This window comes from Lithobates pipiens, unplaced genomic scaffold (assembly GCF_037356315.1).
Source record: "Lithobates pipiens isolate NorthernLeopardFrog02 unplaced genomic scaffold, aLitPip1_a1.2 Scaffold_13, whole genome shotgun sequence".
Classification (NCBI taxonomy): domain Eukaryota; kingdom Metazoa; phylum Chordata; class Amphibia; order Anura; family Ranidae; genus Lithobates; species Lithobates pipiens.
In genome coordinates, this window is record NW_027507718.1 from 39,522,506 (window position 1) to 39,542,034 (window position 19,529).

Below are 19,529 nucleotides of genomic sequence, written 5' to 3' on the forward strand. Positions count from 1 at the left end.
CTCACCTTAAATGGCATACATATTTTCTTGTGGGACTTGTACATGCATATCAGATAAGAGAGTGCAATATTTATTTTTAATCAGACTGCTATCTAACTGCTTACCACCCCTTTATTGCTTGATACCATAACGCAAACATGTTGTGGCGGAAATACATGTGCCATCATGTTGAAATTTCTAGTTTCCTCTCAAGATTACTCTTAAAAAGTACTGTATGCAGCAAGCAGTTCTGAGTTCAGTGACTGGTCAAGTAGTTAGGGATCAACCAATTTCTAAAGAACTCAGGATTGGCAACCCCTATATTTATTTTACTAAAAACAACAAAGCAGTTCTCAGTGTGATTTCACCCTACCCAAAACTAGGTCTACACAGATAAATATTCCATTAAACAGTAAATAACACTATAGTGGCACTGATAAAAAAAATCAGGTGTGAATTGGATAAAGCATATGATTTATAGCTGATCTGTATATGTTCAACAGTTTTACTGTCATAAACACACACATTGTCACTGACCTGGAACAGATACAGAGGTCAGAAACTCCAAGTTCATGGGCTGCACATTTGCATACTTGATCCAATTCAATGATCAAGCAAATAGAGAGTCTACAGGACAAGCATAATACCTGGGGAACTGGCAAATACTAAATGAAGTAGAACCCTTATTTCGATCATGTTTCGCTATCTGTGATAGTCAGAATATTTTAAAGCAATGAACAAAATGATTTGCAAACAAGACTTGCATAAACTGATTTAATTTTTCAGTACTTACCGTGCACTTGTTTGGTTTCTCCCCAGAGTGGACTCGCATGTGAATAAGAAGCTTATAACGTGCATTAAAGGGTTTATATCTTCTGGGACAGCCTGCCCAAAAACAAGCAAAGTCCTCCCCTTTCCTCTGATCTATATGAACCTTTTCTATGTGTCGCACAAGTTCTTCCTGCTGATCATACAAAGCACTACAGTCAATCCACCTGCAACAGTGCTTACCATTAAAGTCATCAATTTCTCCCTCCTCTTCAAGTAGAGGAACATGTGCAGGAGGTGGAAGAGACAGCTGGTGGGATTGATTTAACAAGTCATGTTGGTGCATGTGTTGATGGGCATGATAAGGAGGTGGTGGGCCATGATGAGGAGAAGGAGCTGCTATGGGAAGGGAGGTGTGTGACGACATTTCAATTGTGCCACTTGGAAAGTCATCCATCCTTTCACTCTTTAAAACTCCCATTGTCTGTCCTTCATTTAGCCCTATGCCATGTCGAACTACCATATTGTTCATAACATCAGCTTGTAAGTTGCTTTGTTCCAGCTGCTGCATTCGCTGATATTCATTTTCAGGAATGGATACATTATCACTGATGGCGAGAAGGCTTTTTTGAGAGTTTATTCCGGGACATGTTGGAGGAATGCAGCTTCCCCTGACTCCTAAAAAATGCCCATAAACTTCAGGCTGAGGTGACATAGTGGCCGGTGAAGCCCTTGAGCCATTTATGTATGCAACTAATGAGGTTGGTGAAGTTCGGATAATGGTATTAAAATCTATTCCTATACCATCAGACAAAGGGGACAACGAAAGAGCTCTTTTCTTTGATCGAGCTGAATGTGATCTTGGAGAAGAATGCCTTGGACTAGGATAAGGTGAAGAATTATTCTCTAAGCCAAATAAATATGAAGGCAACGGATTGGTAACAGTATTATTAGACATAGATGTTCCTGGAGGAATGCTAAGCATGTCACCTGTCTCACTACTATTCTGCGAACCATGATTAGACGGAATGATCCTATATGCGTGAGACCACTCTTGTTTCACACTCATTGTAGAATGACTTTCGGAAAGGCTTAAAGTTGTCGAAGCGAGAGATTCTCTTGACATTAGGGACCTAGAGGGGCAAAAATACAAGATCTATTTAGCTCTTTTCTTTTTTCGTGAACATAATAAATCTTTTATACATGGAAACGTTTATTTTCTCATTTAGATTGTACATTGTTAGAGTTACTTAAAATGGGAAAGTGTTAGTTCTCATGCATCACAATACCTTCTAAATTAGTAAAACTGTCAAAAAGCACAATTCTACACAATGTATGCTTGCTCATAAATTGCTTTCAATTAATCAGTCTTGATGAATAAAACCCTGCACTAAACAAACATCAACACATGTTAATTTACCCCTCCCATGACTCTCTGCCAATACTGCAACAGAGGAAAAGTTTCATTTCCAAATTCTAAACAGTTTAAATTGGTTATATTATGTATAAATATACAAAACTTACAAGAATGGGAATTTAAAAAGAAACCATAATAGTTTTGGGTCGGTTTTATTTTAATTGTTTTTTTCTAAGTATATATATTTTTAAACTTTTTCATATCCAGTTTCTTATGATATATAATCTTTGTAAATAAACATTAATGTATTATTAAAAGGACTTTAAAGCACCATGGGTGAACTAAAGAGGCATCACTGCAAAACAAGGTAGACATTTTTGGTAGATATCGTTCTGTCAGTGAAATAGAGAGCAGCTGCCAGCACCACAAATGACAACTGTAAATAACAGACGATATATTGAAAGGTGCAGCGCTAGATACAAATGATGTTTAAACCATATGAGAATGACTAATATTTAAACATTAAAAACATGTGCAAAATATTCACTGGATGTCTAGAAACATATATAAATATAAAGTGTAAAGTTATCAACGTTAAAAGTCCACACTGAAAAGGGTGGTTAAAACCATTGAAATAAAGTCCAAAATGGTGAAAAAGCATGTGACAAAAAGATTATTGAAGTGTTGATCCTGATGAACTAGATATCAACCTCCAGATGTAAACATAATAGTCCATGAAGAATGATAAAGGAAACCACCACCGATAAAACTGAAGCTCACCAGAACATATGGTCTCAATAAGGCATATGCCAAATGAGTCGTCAGAGCTTTGCAGTGAAAATGCCCCAATGGTTGGAAACTTCAGCGTTTGTGGCTTTTTAGACACCGGAAGTTAGTAATCCCACTTTCCTCTAAGGGACACAGGTCTCAAGAGTCAGAACTTCAGATATAGTCCGTAGCATGGATTCACAGATGTATGGCCATAAATTAAATAAAAATCACATATAATGTGAATCCGCAGCTAACTTGTATCAGAATTTGTATATCAATACTAATTCACACTATGTGAGATTTTTATTTAATTTATGGCCATACATCTGTGAATCCATGCTATGGACTGTATTTCTAAAGTTCTGCTTTTTGAGACCTGTGTCCCATGGAGGAAAATGGGATTACTAGCTTTGGTCTAAATATCCACAAACACCGACCTTTCCAACCATTGGTGCATTGTCACCGCAAAGCTCTGACGACTCATTTGGCACATGCCTTATTGAGTCCATATGTTCCAGTAAGCTTCAGTTTTATCGGTAGTGGTTTCCTTATTCATTCTTCACACACTATTATGTTTATATCTGGAGGTTGATATCTAGTTCACCGGGATCAACACTTCAATAATCTTTTTGTTAATACTTTTTCACCATTTTGATCTTTATTTCAATAGTTTTAACCACCCTTTTCAGTATGGACTTTTAACGTTGATAAATTTACACTTTATATATATGTTTCTACACTTCCAAAGTATATTTTTCAAACGTTTTGAATGTTTAAATATTAGCCTTTCTCATATGGTTTAGACACAATTTGTATCTAGCGTTGCACCTTTCTATATATCACTGCAGAACAAGCTTACCACAAGACTGTACACCTCTAACGCAGTCATCTGATAATGGAAGAGTCTCTGTTGTGTTTTATATTTTTTATTCTTAGGATCAAGACTTAATAATTACAAATGTAAAATATATAATAAGACCTACCTAGATTTTCAGGAAGGGCTGCAAGATAAGCCGAGCTTGAAAATAATCCCTAGTTTAAAGTGGTTGTAAACTGCTAGAATCCCCACTATTGAGTTGTATAGTGTGGAAGGTGTTTTCTGTGGTCTGGTTTAATCAGGTGCCTACCTATAGCGCAGCTATATGATCTTCAGCTGCTCTCACTGTCTCTTCTTTTGGCTGTCAGTCGTGGGGGATCTTGACTCCCCCCTCTGCATTCCTGCCGCTCAGATGATCTCCGCTGCTCTACCCTTCTCCTGTCAGTGGGGGATCTCGACCCCCCCCCCCCTCCTCTGCATTGCTCGGAATGGGCCATGGAAGCACCGCTCAGCTGATCATCAGTGCAGTGCTCGGTACAAGAAAGACAGCTCAGGCAAGTCATGGAAGCACCGGAAGGTGAGACATACACCTTTTGCATTGTATATTGCTGTAGTGACAAGTAATCTGGCAGTTTACAAGCACTTTTGCTATTATTCACACTGGGCACATTGCATGGCAAGTCCTACCCCAAAAATAAGCCCTACTGTGTTTTTGGTGGCCAAAATTAACATAAGACCTGGGCTTTTTTTCGGGGAAACATGGTATATAGATACTTATGGTCGTGGCCCTATGACGAGACAGATATGGATCACATAAACACACGACAAGACTTACAACATAAATAGACCTGAAGTGTGCCTTGGTGGTGTGGTTGGTATGCCAAAAAAAGGGGGCATACCCAAGATAAGTAATGGGTAGTTTATGGAGAAGGATGTGCTGAGAAGTGCCCTGAAAAAGGGGATGCAGCTGAAGCTGCTCCAATCCGGAAGGAATGTACAGAAAACTGACTGGGGTTGAAGCCCAAGTTGCTTAGAAGGATCCTGACATGCCTGATAAACTGGCTGCCACTCAAGAGGCGGGTCAGAAAGGGTAGCAATTGGCTACCATCAGCTTGGCTGGGTAGATGGGACAGTAGCCGCTTGAGTACCGTCACTGGGCACCAGGCGTTTTTACTCTAAAACAGGTTGATGTCAATACCGGGGCCGTTTTGTTGAGTTTTGGAGACTGTAAGATGAAGGGTGTAATGGTTTAAAAGCGAATCAGGTGGCGTTGGAGCTGTGTCTGACTGCCGGGACCATTGACGGATAATTCACTAGGTCGCAGGAAACCGTAGAAGACCAAGTAAATGGCCGATTGGATGACTATACTGGACAAAGCCCCAAACGCAGATTGAGTGAGGATTTCAGACATTCCCCTGAAAATGGCACTCGTGATAGGTAGGTGTTTGCTACTAGCTACGGGCTGGTGCTTCTGTATGCCCAGTAGGAGGACCTGACTGCATGGGCCGAGAATACTGACAGAAAATGCCAGAATGCCGGCTAGTTATAACCTGATGGTATTGTGAAAAAGGGCTAGCTGCATGTGGCAATATGATATGAAGGCTAAGATGTGTCTATCGTCCCCTATCGCTGCCCCAGGGCAAGACGCCAAAAACCTGCGATAAGTGTTCCAAGCTGTGCGATAGGGCTTCAGTGTGTTGCGTACCAAAGATTGGTTGATGAGCTCGGTTGTGTTGGCGAGGTGCGATTTTAGTCCATCACCAGCAACAACCAGGGTGGGACAGGAGTAGTGGTTGAGTCGGCCCCAGGCTCCTGCTGGAATAAAAAAGTAAGGTTGAAAGGGGACAGCGCATCAGCTGCGATTTTGCATTCCTTGGAATATGTCTACAGAAGATATTAAACTGGTGACAGCTACACAAGCCTGCGCAGGAAGGACATGATGGGGAGTGACTTGGATCTACCTTTACTGAAGATGTCAGGCCTGATTGTCCGTGGTGAAGAGCACCGTTTGTCCTACCCAAGTGTGGATCCAGACCTGGGCAGCTGCGTTGGTGGGATACAGCTCGATATATACAGTGGTGTGAAAAGGTGTTTGCCCCCTTCCTCATTTCCTGTTCCTTTGCATGTTTGTCACACTTAAGTGTTTCGGAACATCAAACCAATTTAAACAATAGTCAAGGACAACACAAGTAAACACAAAATGCAATTTGTAAATGAAGGTGTTTATTATTAAAGGTGAAAAAAAATCCAAACCATCATGGCCCTGTGTGAAAAAGTGATTGCCCCCTAAACCTAATAACTGGTTGGGCCACCCTTAGCAGCAACAACTGCAACCAAGCGTTTGCGATAACGTGCAATGAGGCTTTTACAGCGTCCTGGAGGAATTTTGGCCCACTCATCTTTGCAGAATTGTCCTAATTCAGTTACATTAGAGGGTTTTCGAGCATGGACGGCCTTTTTAAGGTCATACCACAACATCTCAATAGGATTCAGGTCAGGACTTTGGCTAGGCCACTCCAAAGTCTTCATTTTGTTTTTCTTCAGCCATTCGGTGGTGGACTTGCTGGTGTGTTTAGGATCATTGTCCTGCTGCAGAACCCAAGTTCGTTTCAGCTTGAGTACACGAACAGATGGTCGGACATTCTCCTTCAGGATCTCTTGGTAGACAGCATAATTCATAGTTCCTTTTATCACGGCAAGTCTTCCAGGTCCTGAAGCAGCAAAACAGCCCCAGACCATCACACTACCACCACCATATTTTACTGTTGGTATAATGTTCTTTTTATGAAATGCAGTGTTCCTTCTATGCCAGATATACTTGGACACACACCTTCCAAAGAGTTCCACTTTTGTCTCATCGGTCCACAGAATGTTGTCCCAAAAGTCTTGGGGATCATCAAGATGTGTTGTGGAGAAATTGAGACGAGCTTTGATGTTCTTTTTGCTCAGCAGTGGTTTTCTCCTTGGAACTCTGCCATGCAGGCCATTTTTGCCCAGTCTTTTCCTGATGGTGGAGGCATGAACGCTGACCTTAACTGAGGCAAGTGAGGCCTGCAGTTCCTTGGACGTTGTTGTGGGGTCTTTTGTGACCTCTTGGATGAGTCGTCGCTGCGCTCTTGGGGTAATTTTGGGCGGCCGGCCACTCCTGGGAAGGTTCACCACTGTTCCATGTCTTCGCCATTTGTGGATAATGGCTCTCACTGTGGTTCGCTGGATTCCCAAAGCTTTGGAAATGGCTTTATAACCCTTTCCAGACTGATAGATCTCAATTACTTTCTTTCTCAATTGTTCCTGAATTTCTTTGGGTCTCGGCATGATGTGTAGCTTTTAAGGATCTTCTGGTGGACCTTACTGTGTCAAGCAGCTCCTATTTAAGTGATGCCTTGATTGTGAACAGGTGTGGCAATAATCAGGCCTGGGTGTGGCTAGAAAAATTGAACTCAGGTGTGGACAACCACAGTTATAGTATGTTTTAACAAGGGGGGCAATCACTTTTTCACACATGGCCATGATGGTTTGGATTTTTTTTCACCTTTAATAATAAACACCTTCATTTACAAATTGCATTTTGTGTTTACTTGTGTTGTCCTTGACTATTGTTTAAATTGGTTTGATGTTCCGAAACACTTAAGTGTGACAAACATGCAAAGGAACAGGAAATGAGGAAGGGGGCAAACACTTTTTCACACCACTGTATATAGAGAGACGCAGTATATATATATATATATATATATATATATATATATATATATATATATACACACACACACACTATATTACTAAAAGTATTGAGACACCTGCCTTTACATTAGGGTTGCACCGATACCGAGCATTACACTCTTATGCCCTGCACACATGATAGGATTCTCCTCCAACAACAAATGTTGGATGTGAGCATGTTGTCAGAAAGTCTGACCGTGTGTATGCTCCATAGAACATTTGATCTATGGAACATACACGGTTCTCAAATTTTCCGACAACAAAACTTGTTGTCGGAAATTCCGATCGTGTGTACATAAGTCTGACACACAAAAGTCCACACATGCTAGGAAACAAGCAAAGAGCTGCACTGGCTATTGAACTTAATTTTTCTCGGCTTGTCATACGTGTTGTACGTCACCGCATTCTTGACATTCGGAATTTCACGACAACACTTGTGACCGTGTGTATGCCAGACAAGTTTAAGCCAACATCCTTCGGAAAAAAATTCACGGTTTTGTTGTCGGAAAATCCTTTTCTGTGTACAGGGCATAACACTCATGCAAATGCTCTGGTGCTTAATCCGATACCTGTGTCCTCAGAGTAGCAGGGGGGCCAGGCAGCATCACAGATGATCAGTGCTGGCAATTACAAGCACTGATCTACCTGTGTGGCTTTCAGTAAATTAGTGTAGCTTGCTGGCACCGATCGTCCTGACTATCCCGTGTCCTCCTCCGGCTCCCCAGGTCCTCTTCCGGGTCCTCGGGTGCTTCTCTGGCTCCCTGTGTCCTCCACTGGTCCCCCTCTGTCCTCCCCTGGTCCACCCTTGTCCTAGATCTGTCAGGATGGAGAGCAGAGGAAGGAGCCAGTAAATATGTGATTTACAGGCTCCTTTCTTTTCTGAATGGACAGAAAGTGAAAGTGTTTACGATGCTTCAGTTTTTGAATGAACAGGAGCCTCTGTTTCCTGTCCATTCATCTTCAGTGCAGCTGAGACTGCAGAGAAAGGGACTGGGGAATCTGTGTTCTCAGTCCCCTTCCCTGTCTCAAAAGGGAGATGTTAAGGTTCTGCTTAGACCCCTGATATCCCACCAAAGTCCCCCAACAGGGCTGCTAAAAAAATATAAAAACAAAATAAAGAATTGTAATAAATATTTAAAAGGTTTGTTTGTAAAAATAAAAAATAAAATAAAAAAACACTGACACCGTCCACTCCAGCCCCCCCCCCCCAATTGCTTGTTGCAAGGTACATTTTAATTTGGTAACATTACATTTTTGAGAAATACAGTGAGGATTCTGAACATCCAGCAACAATATAGTCCATAGTCAGACAGTTTTTTGTGCAACTGTGATGATTTTTCTATTCCTGTCTACTCCTATACTGCCTGCGCAATAATAATTAGAAGTGGGTAATCTCTGTACACATTCAAAGAAAACATTAAAAATGACAACTAACTACTGTAAATAATAAGCAGCTCTGATTCCAATTTCCCATTGTCATTTATAAAACTGTCTTTGCCTTACACATAAGAAAATTATTACATAGAACTTGGTATGGGAGAACGAAGATAAAAGGGGTAATCAGTGCAGGGCATCCTAGATAAGTGCTATTCCCTTCAATTATTCTCCAAGCTGTCTTACTGTACCAACAGCTTTGAAGCACCTACAGAAGAATCTTGTCACTGCAATAAAATAAACTGAAACCAGCTTGAGCTTATTATCAAAAATATATTACAAAGGTTGGCTCCCAGCAAAACCTTTTCACATCTGAAAGTCCTTCTTTCATTGTTAACACCAACTTTTAAAATTATCTCATGGCCCAGAAATTTTACTCCCTCCCAAAAAATAGATAGGCCTCAAATTTGTTAATATTGGCTATCTACACAAAGATAATTACTTCCTTGGTTAGTTGGTAATGTATAATAATGATTGTGACTATAAGTAATAGCATATTTCAAGCAAATTATCAGAATGTTTTGCTCCCAGGGGTTAGGTAATATAATTAGTGTGTAATTTAATAGATACTTGAAAAAAAAAGACTGAACTGTATAAAGTATTTCATTATAACATCTGTATTTTGCTGTTATACTTGATCCATTTGTTTTACCCCTAACAGTATGTAATATAAAATCTCTGTCATTTTTATTTGTTAATTCTATTAAAGAGGAACTGAACACTGGAAGCTGTGCCCAAAAACGATAGAGGGCAAAGGGTTAGTCACCAGTATTGCCTGTGGTCTCCCTGCAGATAACCTTTCCCCATTACTGACTTACCATGTCTTGCCATGCACCGGGCCTCTGTGTGAAGGTGGCCATCTTGATAGAGGTAGGGGTTTTCTTCCTCATTTCACAGTCTCTAGCAAGGAGAACACTGAGCAGCACAAAAGTGACAAATCTCACACCTAATACGAGACTAGTAGTCAGCGACAGCAGTGCCTTAGATTTCACACTGCAATAAACAGCAAGCACAGGAGTGCCTAGGTCCTCTCAAATACCAGGAAGTGCACTGTTTTTTTAAGGAGGGATTTTTCCGAGATACTGCTTGGGCATAACATTTCTGCATGTTCCATACAAAACAGCAAATCTTCACTTTTTTGAGGTTAGGGCCATAGGTTTTTGAGTTTTTTACAAGGAAGTAAGTAGAGCATTCACTGCAGTCCACTAAGTAAATTTAATAGTTGTGACCTAAAAGACAGTTTCCAGGACTTCAAAATTAAAAAAGTTGTATTATATTTGCATATTTTAGCTTTCTTTTCAGGATATACAGCATATAGACATGTCAGATGCTCTATTATGCTTTTTTCTTGTAGGTAAAGCAGAACTAAACCTAGTGTTTTAACTGTTCCCCAAAACAGTTACATTCAAGGTATGACATAATTGATAACTGTTGCAGTTGGTTAAGCTCTCAACTGAACTGTCAAGTCATGACATGACTGGGGCATAATGTATCACCTGTGCAGCACCGTGCCAACTGCACATAAAATAGAAGCTAAGATGGCAGCTTCCTTGGTTGAGGAGTTTAGTTCAGCTTTCATGATCTGCACATGTAATGATCCACAGTGGCTCATTCAAGTTACCTTTACCCATTATTTGGTACATTTAAGGAGGAGCAGAGCCAAAGCTCTTTTGACCCTACTTCTCCTCTGGATCGAGGAGTGTATTTCGTTCTGCACTCCTGTGACCCGTTTTCAGCTGACAGCAGGCTTTAGCTGACATCACTCAGCTCTGGATTGATCCCGACTTTACAGTCGAGATACACCCATATTCCTCAGTGGCAGCTGGCTAAGCCTCTCAGCGAGTCGCTGGGAACCTGAGCCAGCCCCCACCCCCTCCACAGCCTGGTGGGGCAGAGCAGAGAGCTGGTGACTGACAATCTATGGCTTTCTGCTCAGCGAAGACAGAAAACTGAGCGATCAGCAGTCTTTGATTGCTCAGTTAGTAGTCTTAGGCCGCGTACACACGGGCGGACTGTTCGCCCAACTTTGTTCGTCAAACAATCCGACAAACAGTCCGCTCAAAATTTGCATGAACGGACTTGACCACACACGATGAACGAACAGTCCGCTGAAAGCGTGCGCGATGACGTGAACGGCACGTACGACGGGACGAGAAATTCGACGTCCAATACACTGCAATGCAACCTTCGCCGTGTAAATCCTTTCTGAGCATGCGCGAAACTTAGTTTGTCGAACAAGTCTACACACGAGCGGACTGTCCGCTGAAACCAAGTTTCAGCGGACTGTCTTACGGAAATTCCGAAAAACTTTGTTCGTCAGACTGTCCGCTGAAACTGTCCGCTGAAGCCCACACACGAGCGGACTGTCCGCTGAAACACTGTTCAGCGGACAAAGTTGGGCGAACAGTCCGCCCGTGTGTACGCGGCCTTAGAGGCAGCGAGGGACAGATGCTGCATCCACCTAGATGAGTACAGGCATACCCTACTTTTAAGTACACAATGGGTTTTTTTTTTTAACTAAAGCTGGAAAGTGCAAAATCAGGCTCACTTCTGCATAGAAACCAATGAGCTTCTAACCCCAGCTTGTTCAATTAAGCTTTGGTAATAAAACCTGGAAGCTGATTGGTTTCTATGCAGAAGTGAGCCTGATTTTTGTACTTTCCAGCTTTAGTAAATAAACCCCATTGTGTACTTAAAAGTGGGGTATGCCTATATGCATGTTTATTTATTTTTAGTCCCACACTCCTCGTTTACATACACAGGGACTAGTACATCTAATCTAACTTCAATCAATGGTCAACAAATTAAGGAGATGTATAAATCACAGGATTACAGAAGACTATATCTTTACACTTTTGAAGGCACCAAAAAATAAAGTAATGATTTTTTTTTCTGATTCATAAAAAACTGAAACAAATAAATGTATTTTTTGTTAGGGAAATTCTAGTGCAATACTTTCTAAAATGACTTTGCAGGTATAGAGTTGTGCCTTTAAATATTGTGACTGTGATGGCAATTGGTTGTCATTAATAGTAACTGTACTAACAGTAGAAGTTTAGGTTGACAAACAACACATTATAGAGATCTATTTCTTCATTATTCTGCAGCACCCTCTGCTGTCTTTACATGCAGCAATAACATGTGAGACTCAAAAGATATCACAGTAACAAATGCATCTTCATCAATGATTCTGCTCTTGTCTTTTTAGTGAGCTTGTAAGCATCTTAAAAGTGTCTATTAGTAAATTGACTGAGTGCATAGCCACCAGATTCTTGTTTTTACTGTCTCAGCCAGTAGTGGAAAGATGCCATTTTTAATCTGATTAGGTGTTGCAGACAACCAAGGCTCTGTTTTCATTCAGATCATTTAGAAAAAAAACATTTAGCTTGGGGCCCAGCATTCCTTACAAAAGTGTTTCTCAACTCTATTCTTCCAGGACCACCAAAATAATATGGTTTGCAGACTTCCAGCAGCTACAAATCTGTCTTGATTATTCACTGCGTAAATGATGCAAACTCATTATTTCACCTGTGATTCCGGAGAGCTCTGAAAAACATTGCCTTCCATGAGCCTTGGAGAATTGGTTTAGGAGGCCCTGCCTTAAAGTGTTTGTAAAGGCAGAAGATTTTTTACCCTTCCGCCTTGGAGAATTGGTTTAGGAGGACCTACCTTAACCACTTCCCGACCAGCGCACGCCGATGTACGTCGGCAGAATGGCACGGGCAGGCAAATGGGCGTACCTGTACGTCCCTTTAAATTTGCCACCCTGCCATCGCGAGCGTGCCGGTCGGGACCCCCGTGAGTCCGGTCGCGGGTCCCGCGGACTCGATCGCTGCGGGCATACCCGCGATCGTCTCACGGGGCGGCTGAACTAGGAGATGCCGTTGTAAACAGCAGATCCCAGTTCTGCCTAGCAACAAGTGATGCTGATCTCTGCTCCATGTGATTGGAGCAGAGATCAGTGTTCACCAAAAGAAAGCCTAGCCCCCAACAGTTAGTAACACGCCCCTAGGAACACTTAACCCCTACACTGCCACCCACTGCTTAACCCCTTCACTGCATCATTTACACAGGAATCAGTGCATTTGTATAGCAGTGATTTCCGTATAAATGACAATGGTCCCAAAAATGTGTAGAAGAATATGTATCGGCCTAAACTGCAGGTAAAACATTTTTTATATATATTTTTGGGGGGTATTTATTATAACAAAAAGTAAAAAATAATGCGTTTTTTTTTTTCAAAATTGTTGCTCTATTTTTGTTTATATCGCAAAAAATAAAAACCACAGGGGTGATCAAATACCACCAAAAGAAAGCTCTATTTGTGGAAAAAAAAAGGACGTCAATTGTTTGGGAGCCATGTTGCATGACCGCGCAATTGTTAGTTAAAGCGACGCATTGTAGAATCGCAAAAAGTGGTCTGGTCTTAAGCCAGCAAAATGGTCCGGGGCTTAAGTGATTAAAGTGTTTGTAAAGGCAGAAGGTTTTTTACCCTTCCGCCTTAGAGAATTGGTTTAGGAGGCCCTGCCTTAAAGTGTTTGTAAAGGCAGAAGGTTTTTTAACTTTACTGTATTCTATGCAGTAAGGTAAAAAAAAACTTCTGCATGCAGCTTTCCCCTAAATATATACCTGAGCCGATCTCAATCCAGCGATGTGCACATTACTGATTGCCTCAGATACAGCAACAGGAGTCACTGGCTCCCGCTGCTGTCAATGTGTGGCTCAGGAGTGAGCATGCACAACTGCCCCCATGGCAAGCAGCTTGCTATGGGGGCACCTGGCAGAGGGGAGGAGGCAGGAGCGTCAGTGGGGGACCCAAGAAGAGGAGGATCAAGGCTGCTCTGTCCAAAAACATTGCATGGAGCAGGTAAGTATAAGATGTTTATTATTTTAAGAAAAGAAAAAAAAGCAATGCTTTACAATCTCTTTAGTTTATGTTTCTGTACATGATTTACTTTTGAGTGATCAGATTTATCATAACATATTTAGTATGAGTCAAATGTCCTGGGTGGTACCACACTGAAATTGAATTGCTGGAAACTGTACACTGTATTCAAAAAACACAGTCACTTCCAGCTCCCTTTCATACTGGGGTGGTGTCGGCAGTATAACAGAGCTATTTTTAACGTCGTTTTAGCAGCGGTACTTGGCCGCTAGCGGGGGTGGTTTTATCCCCCTGCTAGCGGCCGAGAAAGCATTAAAACCACTGTAAAGTGCTGCTGCAGCAGTGCTTTGCCGGAGGTATAGCTGCATTGCCCAATTCTTTTCAATGGGTAGGAGCGGTGAAGGAGCGGTACACACTGCTCCTTCACTGCTCTAAAGATGCTGCTAGCAGGACTTTTTTTTACCATCCTGCCAGCGCACCGCTCCAGTGTGAGGATCGGCTCTTTCAGGGCGATTTGCAGGTGCTATATTTAGCGCTGTAGTGCCTGCAAAGCACCCAAGTGTAAAAGGGTTCTAATAGGTCTTCCAAGGTGTGGAGTAACAGATTTCAGATAAAGCCTTTCTTTCATTTACTTTACATTGGAGTTGAATACAGAGTGTGGTGGCACCTACATGGCATATTGTATTTTGGAGTGAGATGTGCTCTGTCTCTGCCAAGCACATGAATACAGAGTGTAATTCTGGGAGACTGATACTGCAGGCTTGGAGCAGCACTGATCTGTTATGATGTCTGCGTTTTAACTTTCTAAGAACTGTATTTTCACACAAATGATTTCCAAAAGACATTGCATAAAAAAGTGGGTTATGAAAAAGAAAAACTATTAAAAAGACCTGGTATCAGATGGAGGTATTGCTAAGTGCTGGAGGTTTAGATTCCTCTGAAAGCTGGGGCTGATCTGATTGCAAGCTGTTGCTGCCTGGTTTGCTGGAGGGGATATTGGGCCCAGTCTTTGCACCATCATTGGACTGTTAGTGACCATGAGATTGTTGCAGCTGCCTTTTCCTTGAGTCTTGCTCTGTGGTCCATAGGCAGAACTCCCTGTAAAAACAAATAATCAGAGCTATGACAGCAGCATGACTTAATAACACAGAGAGGTACTTGGTTATTAACATTATGAAGCTAGGGCCATAGAACATGCAAATTGGTCTATTTCAGCTCTTGGGTTGAGCTCCAGGGTTGCAATATATCTTGATTTTTGATAGGCAGTGAAATATGGTTTAGGTATTGATTTAGAGGGGTAAGTATATTTATTTATTTTATTCATGCATAAAATTGTAGTATAGAAATTTAAAAACATAGATGTGACACATATTCAGTATTTATTTAAGCAGTAAAAATTGGAGCATACACTTTAGGCTATGTTCTTGTTAATGTAGTAACTTATTATTGTTGAGCTATTGTACAGAGACCATATTTTTTGCTTGTTTATTTCTGCAATATGCCTATAAAAAAGCAGATATTTATGTAATATAACTTTATGTTTAATTAGAAATAAGATTATTATTAATCTTACATTCAGAATAATTGTAAATTATTAATAAGATTATTATTAATCTTACATTCAGAATATACTTGGGTTGATTTACTAAAGGAGGACTTTCACAGTTTATAATATCTTGAGAGTAAACCTGTGTTGACTGTGAATACCCAATCATGTGCAAAACAATAAAAAAAAACATTTACTAGCACATGATTGGTTGTTTGAGAAAAACACAACTCCATCTTATTAAACACTGGGAACTTTTGATTAGTGAACTGTCCCTGTTCCTTTAGTAAATCAACTTAATTGATTCAGCAATGGAAAGTTAACAATGCTCTGAAAACCAGGTAGGTAACACAGCATGGAAAAATATGTTGTGATGTAAAACATGGCCAAGACTTGATTATAAATTGAATTTAATTATTTGCATTTATTGTTATTAATAACAGGAACTGTACTCATTTGGACATTTCTATCAATTTGGCCTGTGTAGCTTGAAGATAAGGACTTTCACACTCCCACACAGTATAAAACACAAGTCTGATTTAATGTTCATACATATGTCTCATAATCTGAGATGGGAAAAAGCTGTATTTAACAACATACATAAGGACAACTGCAATACTTAATACACCAAACACACACACACACACACACAAAAAAAAAAACACCTGATAGCTTATTATATAGCAATCAATACTACACGAAACATGATGTAGTAAAGGTAATGACAGAAAAAGACACAAATGAACTAACCCATTCTGCTGACAAGAGCTGGCCCTTTAAGGAGTCTTAAAATGTTTGTTGCTCTAAAAACAAAAACAAAAAATGGATCCTGTTCCCTTAAAGCATGTTGTACAGCACAGTGCTTGTGCTGTGTAATTTGCCCCCCCCCCCCCTCCCGTATCACCTGAAATACCTGGCTGATCCTGCCTGGCCATGGCCTACCCTTTGTAAACAGACAACGGTTTATCGTGGCTGCTAAGCCCTGACAGCGTAGTCAGTTTACGTGCCTCCATCAACTGCAGCCCTCCTCTCTGCTTTCCTGCATCCTCCTCTCCCTTTCAGCTCCTCCCAGCTCTATCCACGCCACAATCCTCCCCTCCTGCTGCTATCATGTCTATAGTATAAGCATGCCACCCCCTCTGTTAAAAAATAGTATGTGTCCCTGTGCCTGTGCTATATAAAAAATATGCAGATTTCTATCTATATCAGAGCATCTCCCAGCGCTCAGGTGACTCTTTGGCTCTCTCTCTCTCATCTCTCCTCCCCTCCTCCCCAGATGACGTCAGTGGGAGTTCTCAGCCTTTCTTGCTTTAGCTGTCAGCTGGGGAGAGGAGAGAGCCGAGGCATCACGTGAGCACCAGGAGATGCTCTTATGCATCTTTTTTATATAGCACAGGCACTGGGACACATAATGCTTATAATATAGTGGCTTAACAACCACTTTAATACCAGAGGCTCCGGATCCAGTGGTCACTGTGACTGTCTCATGATCCATAGCCCATCCTACTGGCTCCTGATGGGAAATAGTGATTGGGAGATGTCAGTAACAGCACAATCACAATTCTGGGGGTAGCAAGTGAGTGCTCTACCAGCAAAAATCAGCATTACAGCTGTAGGCACATATGTGTCAACTAAGGTTGCACAGATACGACTTTTTTAAGACTGACTACAAGTACCAATACTTTTTTCCAAGTACTCGCCAATACCGATTACCGATACTTTTTTTAATGTCATGCAGCACTGAAGAGCTGGAGGTATCAGATTAAGCATCAGAGCATTTGCACGAGTACACGTACTTGTGCAAGTGCTTGGTATTGGGACTGCAACCCTACTGTCAGTGGTGATAACGTTATGACTGGTCGGGGTATGAATAGCTGTAATAAGCAGCATTTACTTCTTTGCCCCAGAATATTTTTCCCTAGAAAGAAAATAATACACAATGTATGCCCATATCAAGGCTGAATGTCACTTTCCTGATCTTTTGTATGACAAACATTGTCCAGCAGGCTGGACAGTCCCTGCAGACACAATGATAAGTGTGCTTCTGGAATCTCCATCATCCTGATTAATGACATTCAATTAATGAATGACCTTAAAAGGGGGGAGTGGAATGGGGAAGTGCTGCAGCACTGTTGGTGGTGGGGAGTATATGATAAATCCCTGTGCCCCCGCCCACATATTGGATGATTCCAGAGGGCCCTGCCCCCCCCCCCCGGTGCTATGACAGCGCAGACAATCATCTGTCACCCATTGATCCAGGAAGGAGTCCCCTGCACAGCCCTGATCAGCCTTCTCCTCTGGGGAGGAGGTAGATCAAGCTCCCGGGCCAGCCTCTGCCTCAGCTCAGTTATCCTGGTCCTGTGGAGAAATGGAGTCCTCAGCAATGCATGGCTCTGCTCTCAGTCACCAGCTGATTCCCCCGATATTCCTGGGCCCTCTGTGATGTGTGGCTCCCCGACCTCCTTCTTCAACTCCCTCGTGCAACGTCTCTTCATTCCTGGAGGACACTGGAGGTGTCAGACTAAGCATTGGAGCATTTGCACGAATGCATAAATGCTTGGTATCGCGAATGCACAAATGCTTGGTATCGGCACCGATACCAATACTAGTATCAGTATTGGTGCAACCCTAGTGTCAGCCTAGCATTAAAGCCTACCCCTGTTCTGCAACATATATGCATGTGGTAAGCAAAAAGGGATTAAACCAAAGCTGTCAGTACTTTCAATATATTTTGCTTTAAAATTTTGATTTAAGCAATGCTCATTTCCTCCTATATATGAAACCAAGGGCATACATATCTAGGGAATAATAGTACATTCATTGACCCAGTGACATAGACGGTTTGAATCTCTGCTGGTTCAGCAGAGACCGGCTGAGATTCGAACCATGCATGGGCAGGCTGAATGTACCCAAGTTGATTGATCAATCAACTTGGGTATAACCAGTCCAAAGAAGAAATCGGGATAACTGCACACCCAAAAGTAAATAACTAAAATTGACTTTATTGTAGCAAAAAATGTATAAAAAGCACCACAGGTTGAAGCGTTTCACACTACAAAATGCTTTATCAAAACCTAACTGGCAGGTCTGCCATATCCACCTTTTCATTTATTATGATTTGTTTTGTGATCTGAATGGTATGGAGGATACTAACAGCCTCGCTGCTTGACACACCTGTGCTTATGGTTAATTGGGTATTTAGGTGGATACAATGGAGCTACCAATTAGGTTTTGATAAAGCAGAGAAAAACGCTCCATCCATGACCAACTTAAGACAGTAGAATTTTGCAAGGGAGTGGGTCAATTTATAAATGTGTTTACAAGATTTACACAATTTTCACTCAGGATGGACACGTTGGGGTTGATTTTCCAAAGCCAAACAGGCTGTTTACTTTGCAAGTGAAGTTGTATTTTGCAAGGGGAATTTCCTCAGGAACTTAGTAAACATGGTGAAACGTCACTTTGCAAAGAATACCCAATCACGTGCAAGGAAATAAAGAAACAGTATTTTTGCTTGCACATGATTGAAAGATGGAAATCAGCAGAGCTTTACCTCGTTCACTAAACTCTGGGTACAATTGTCATGCAAAGTGCAACTTTCCTTGCAAATTGAAAAGTTCATTTTCAGAGTAAATCAACCAAATGGAATCCAATTAGAAAAATGTGTGAATTTTGAATGAAAGTTGTATGGACCTTGTGTGAAAACAGAATTGATCACCTCCAGGTGTTTTCTTCAAACATGAACAAAAAACCTGAGCTGTGAAAAAAGCTTGCCAATGAAATGTATCATGTATCTCTATACTTTCTTGATGTATATTTAGGGCTTATATACTTAAAGGGGTTGTAAAGATTCGTATTTTTTTCACCTTAATGCATCCTATGGCATTGACCGGCCCCCTAGTCCCCCCCCCGTTTTATTTACCTGAGCCCTGGAACTTGACCCCCGGCTGTCTCTCTGCCCAGGGTTCATGGCTCTTGATTGGATAGATTGATAGCGCAGCCATTGGCTCCCCCTGCTGTCAATCAAATCCAATGACGTGGGCACCGGGGGGGCCAAGTCCTGCATTCGGCATCTATGGACGGCGAATGCTGGACTCGGGAGCGAGCCCGCAAGGTAACCCCCCGGGAGAGCGCTTCTCCTAGGGGGTTATGTGATGTGGGGAGGAGCCACGGGAGCCGTCAGGGGACCCCAGAAGAGAAGGTTCAGGGCCACTCTGTGCAAAACAAGCTGCACAGTTGAGGTAAGTATATA

General features: G+C 41.6%; 1 protein-coding gene across 1 annotated transcript in view; it reads right to left on the reverse strand.

The window, feature by feature from the left end:
* GLIS3 (GLIS family zinc finger 3) overlaps window positions 1-19,529 on the reverse strand; it is a 535,482-nt gene that overhangs the window by 357,435 nt on the left and 158,518 nt on the right. Inside the window, exons 3-4 of the mRNA XM_077475027.1 lie at window positions 14,622-14,829; window positions 773-1,880 (exon numbers count right to left, since the gene is read on the reverse strand). Of these exons, the coding sequence (XP_077331153.1) occupies window positions 773-1,880; window positions 14,622-14,829 (1,316 nt within the window). The remainder of the gene's footprint in view (window positions 1-772; window positions 1,881-14,621; window positions 14,830-19,529) is intronic.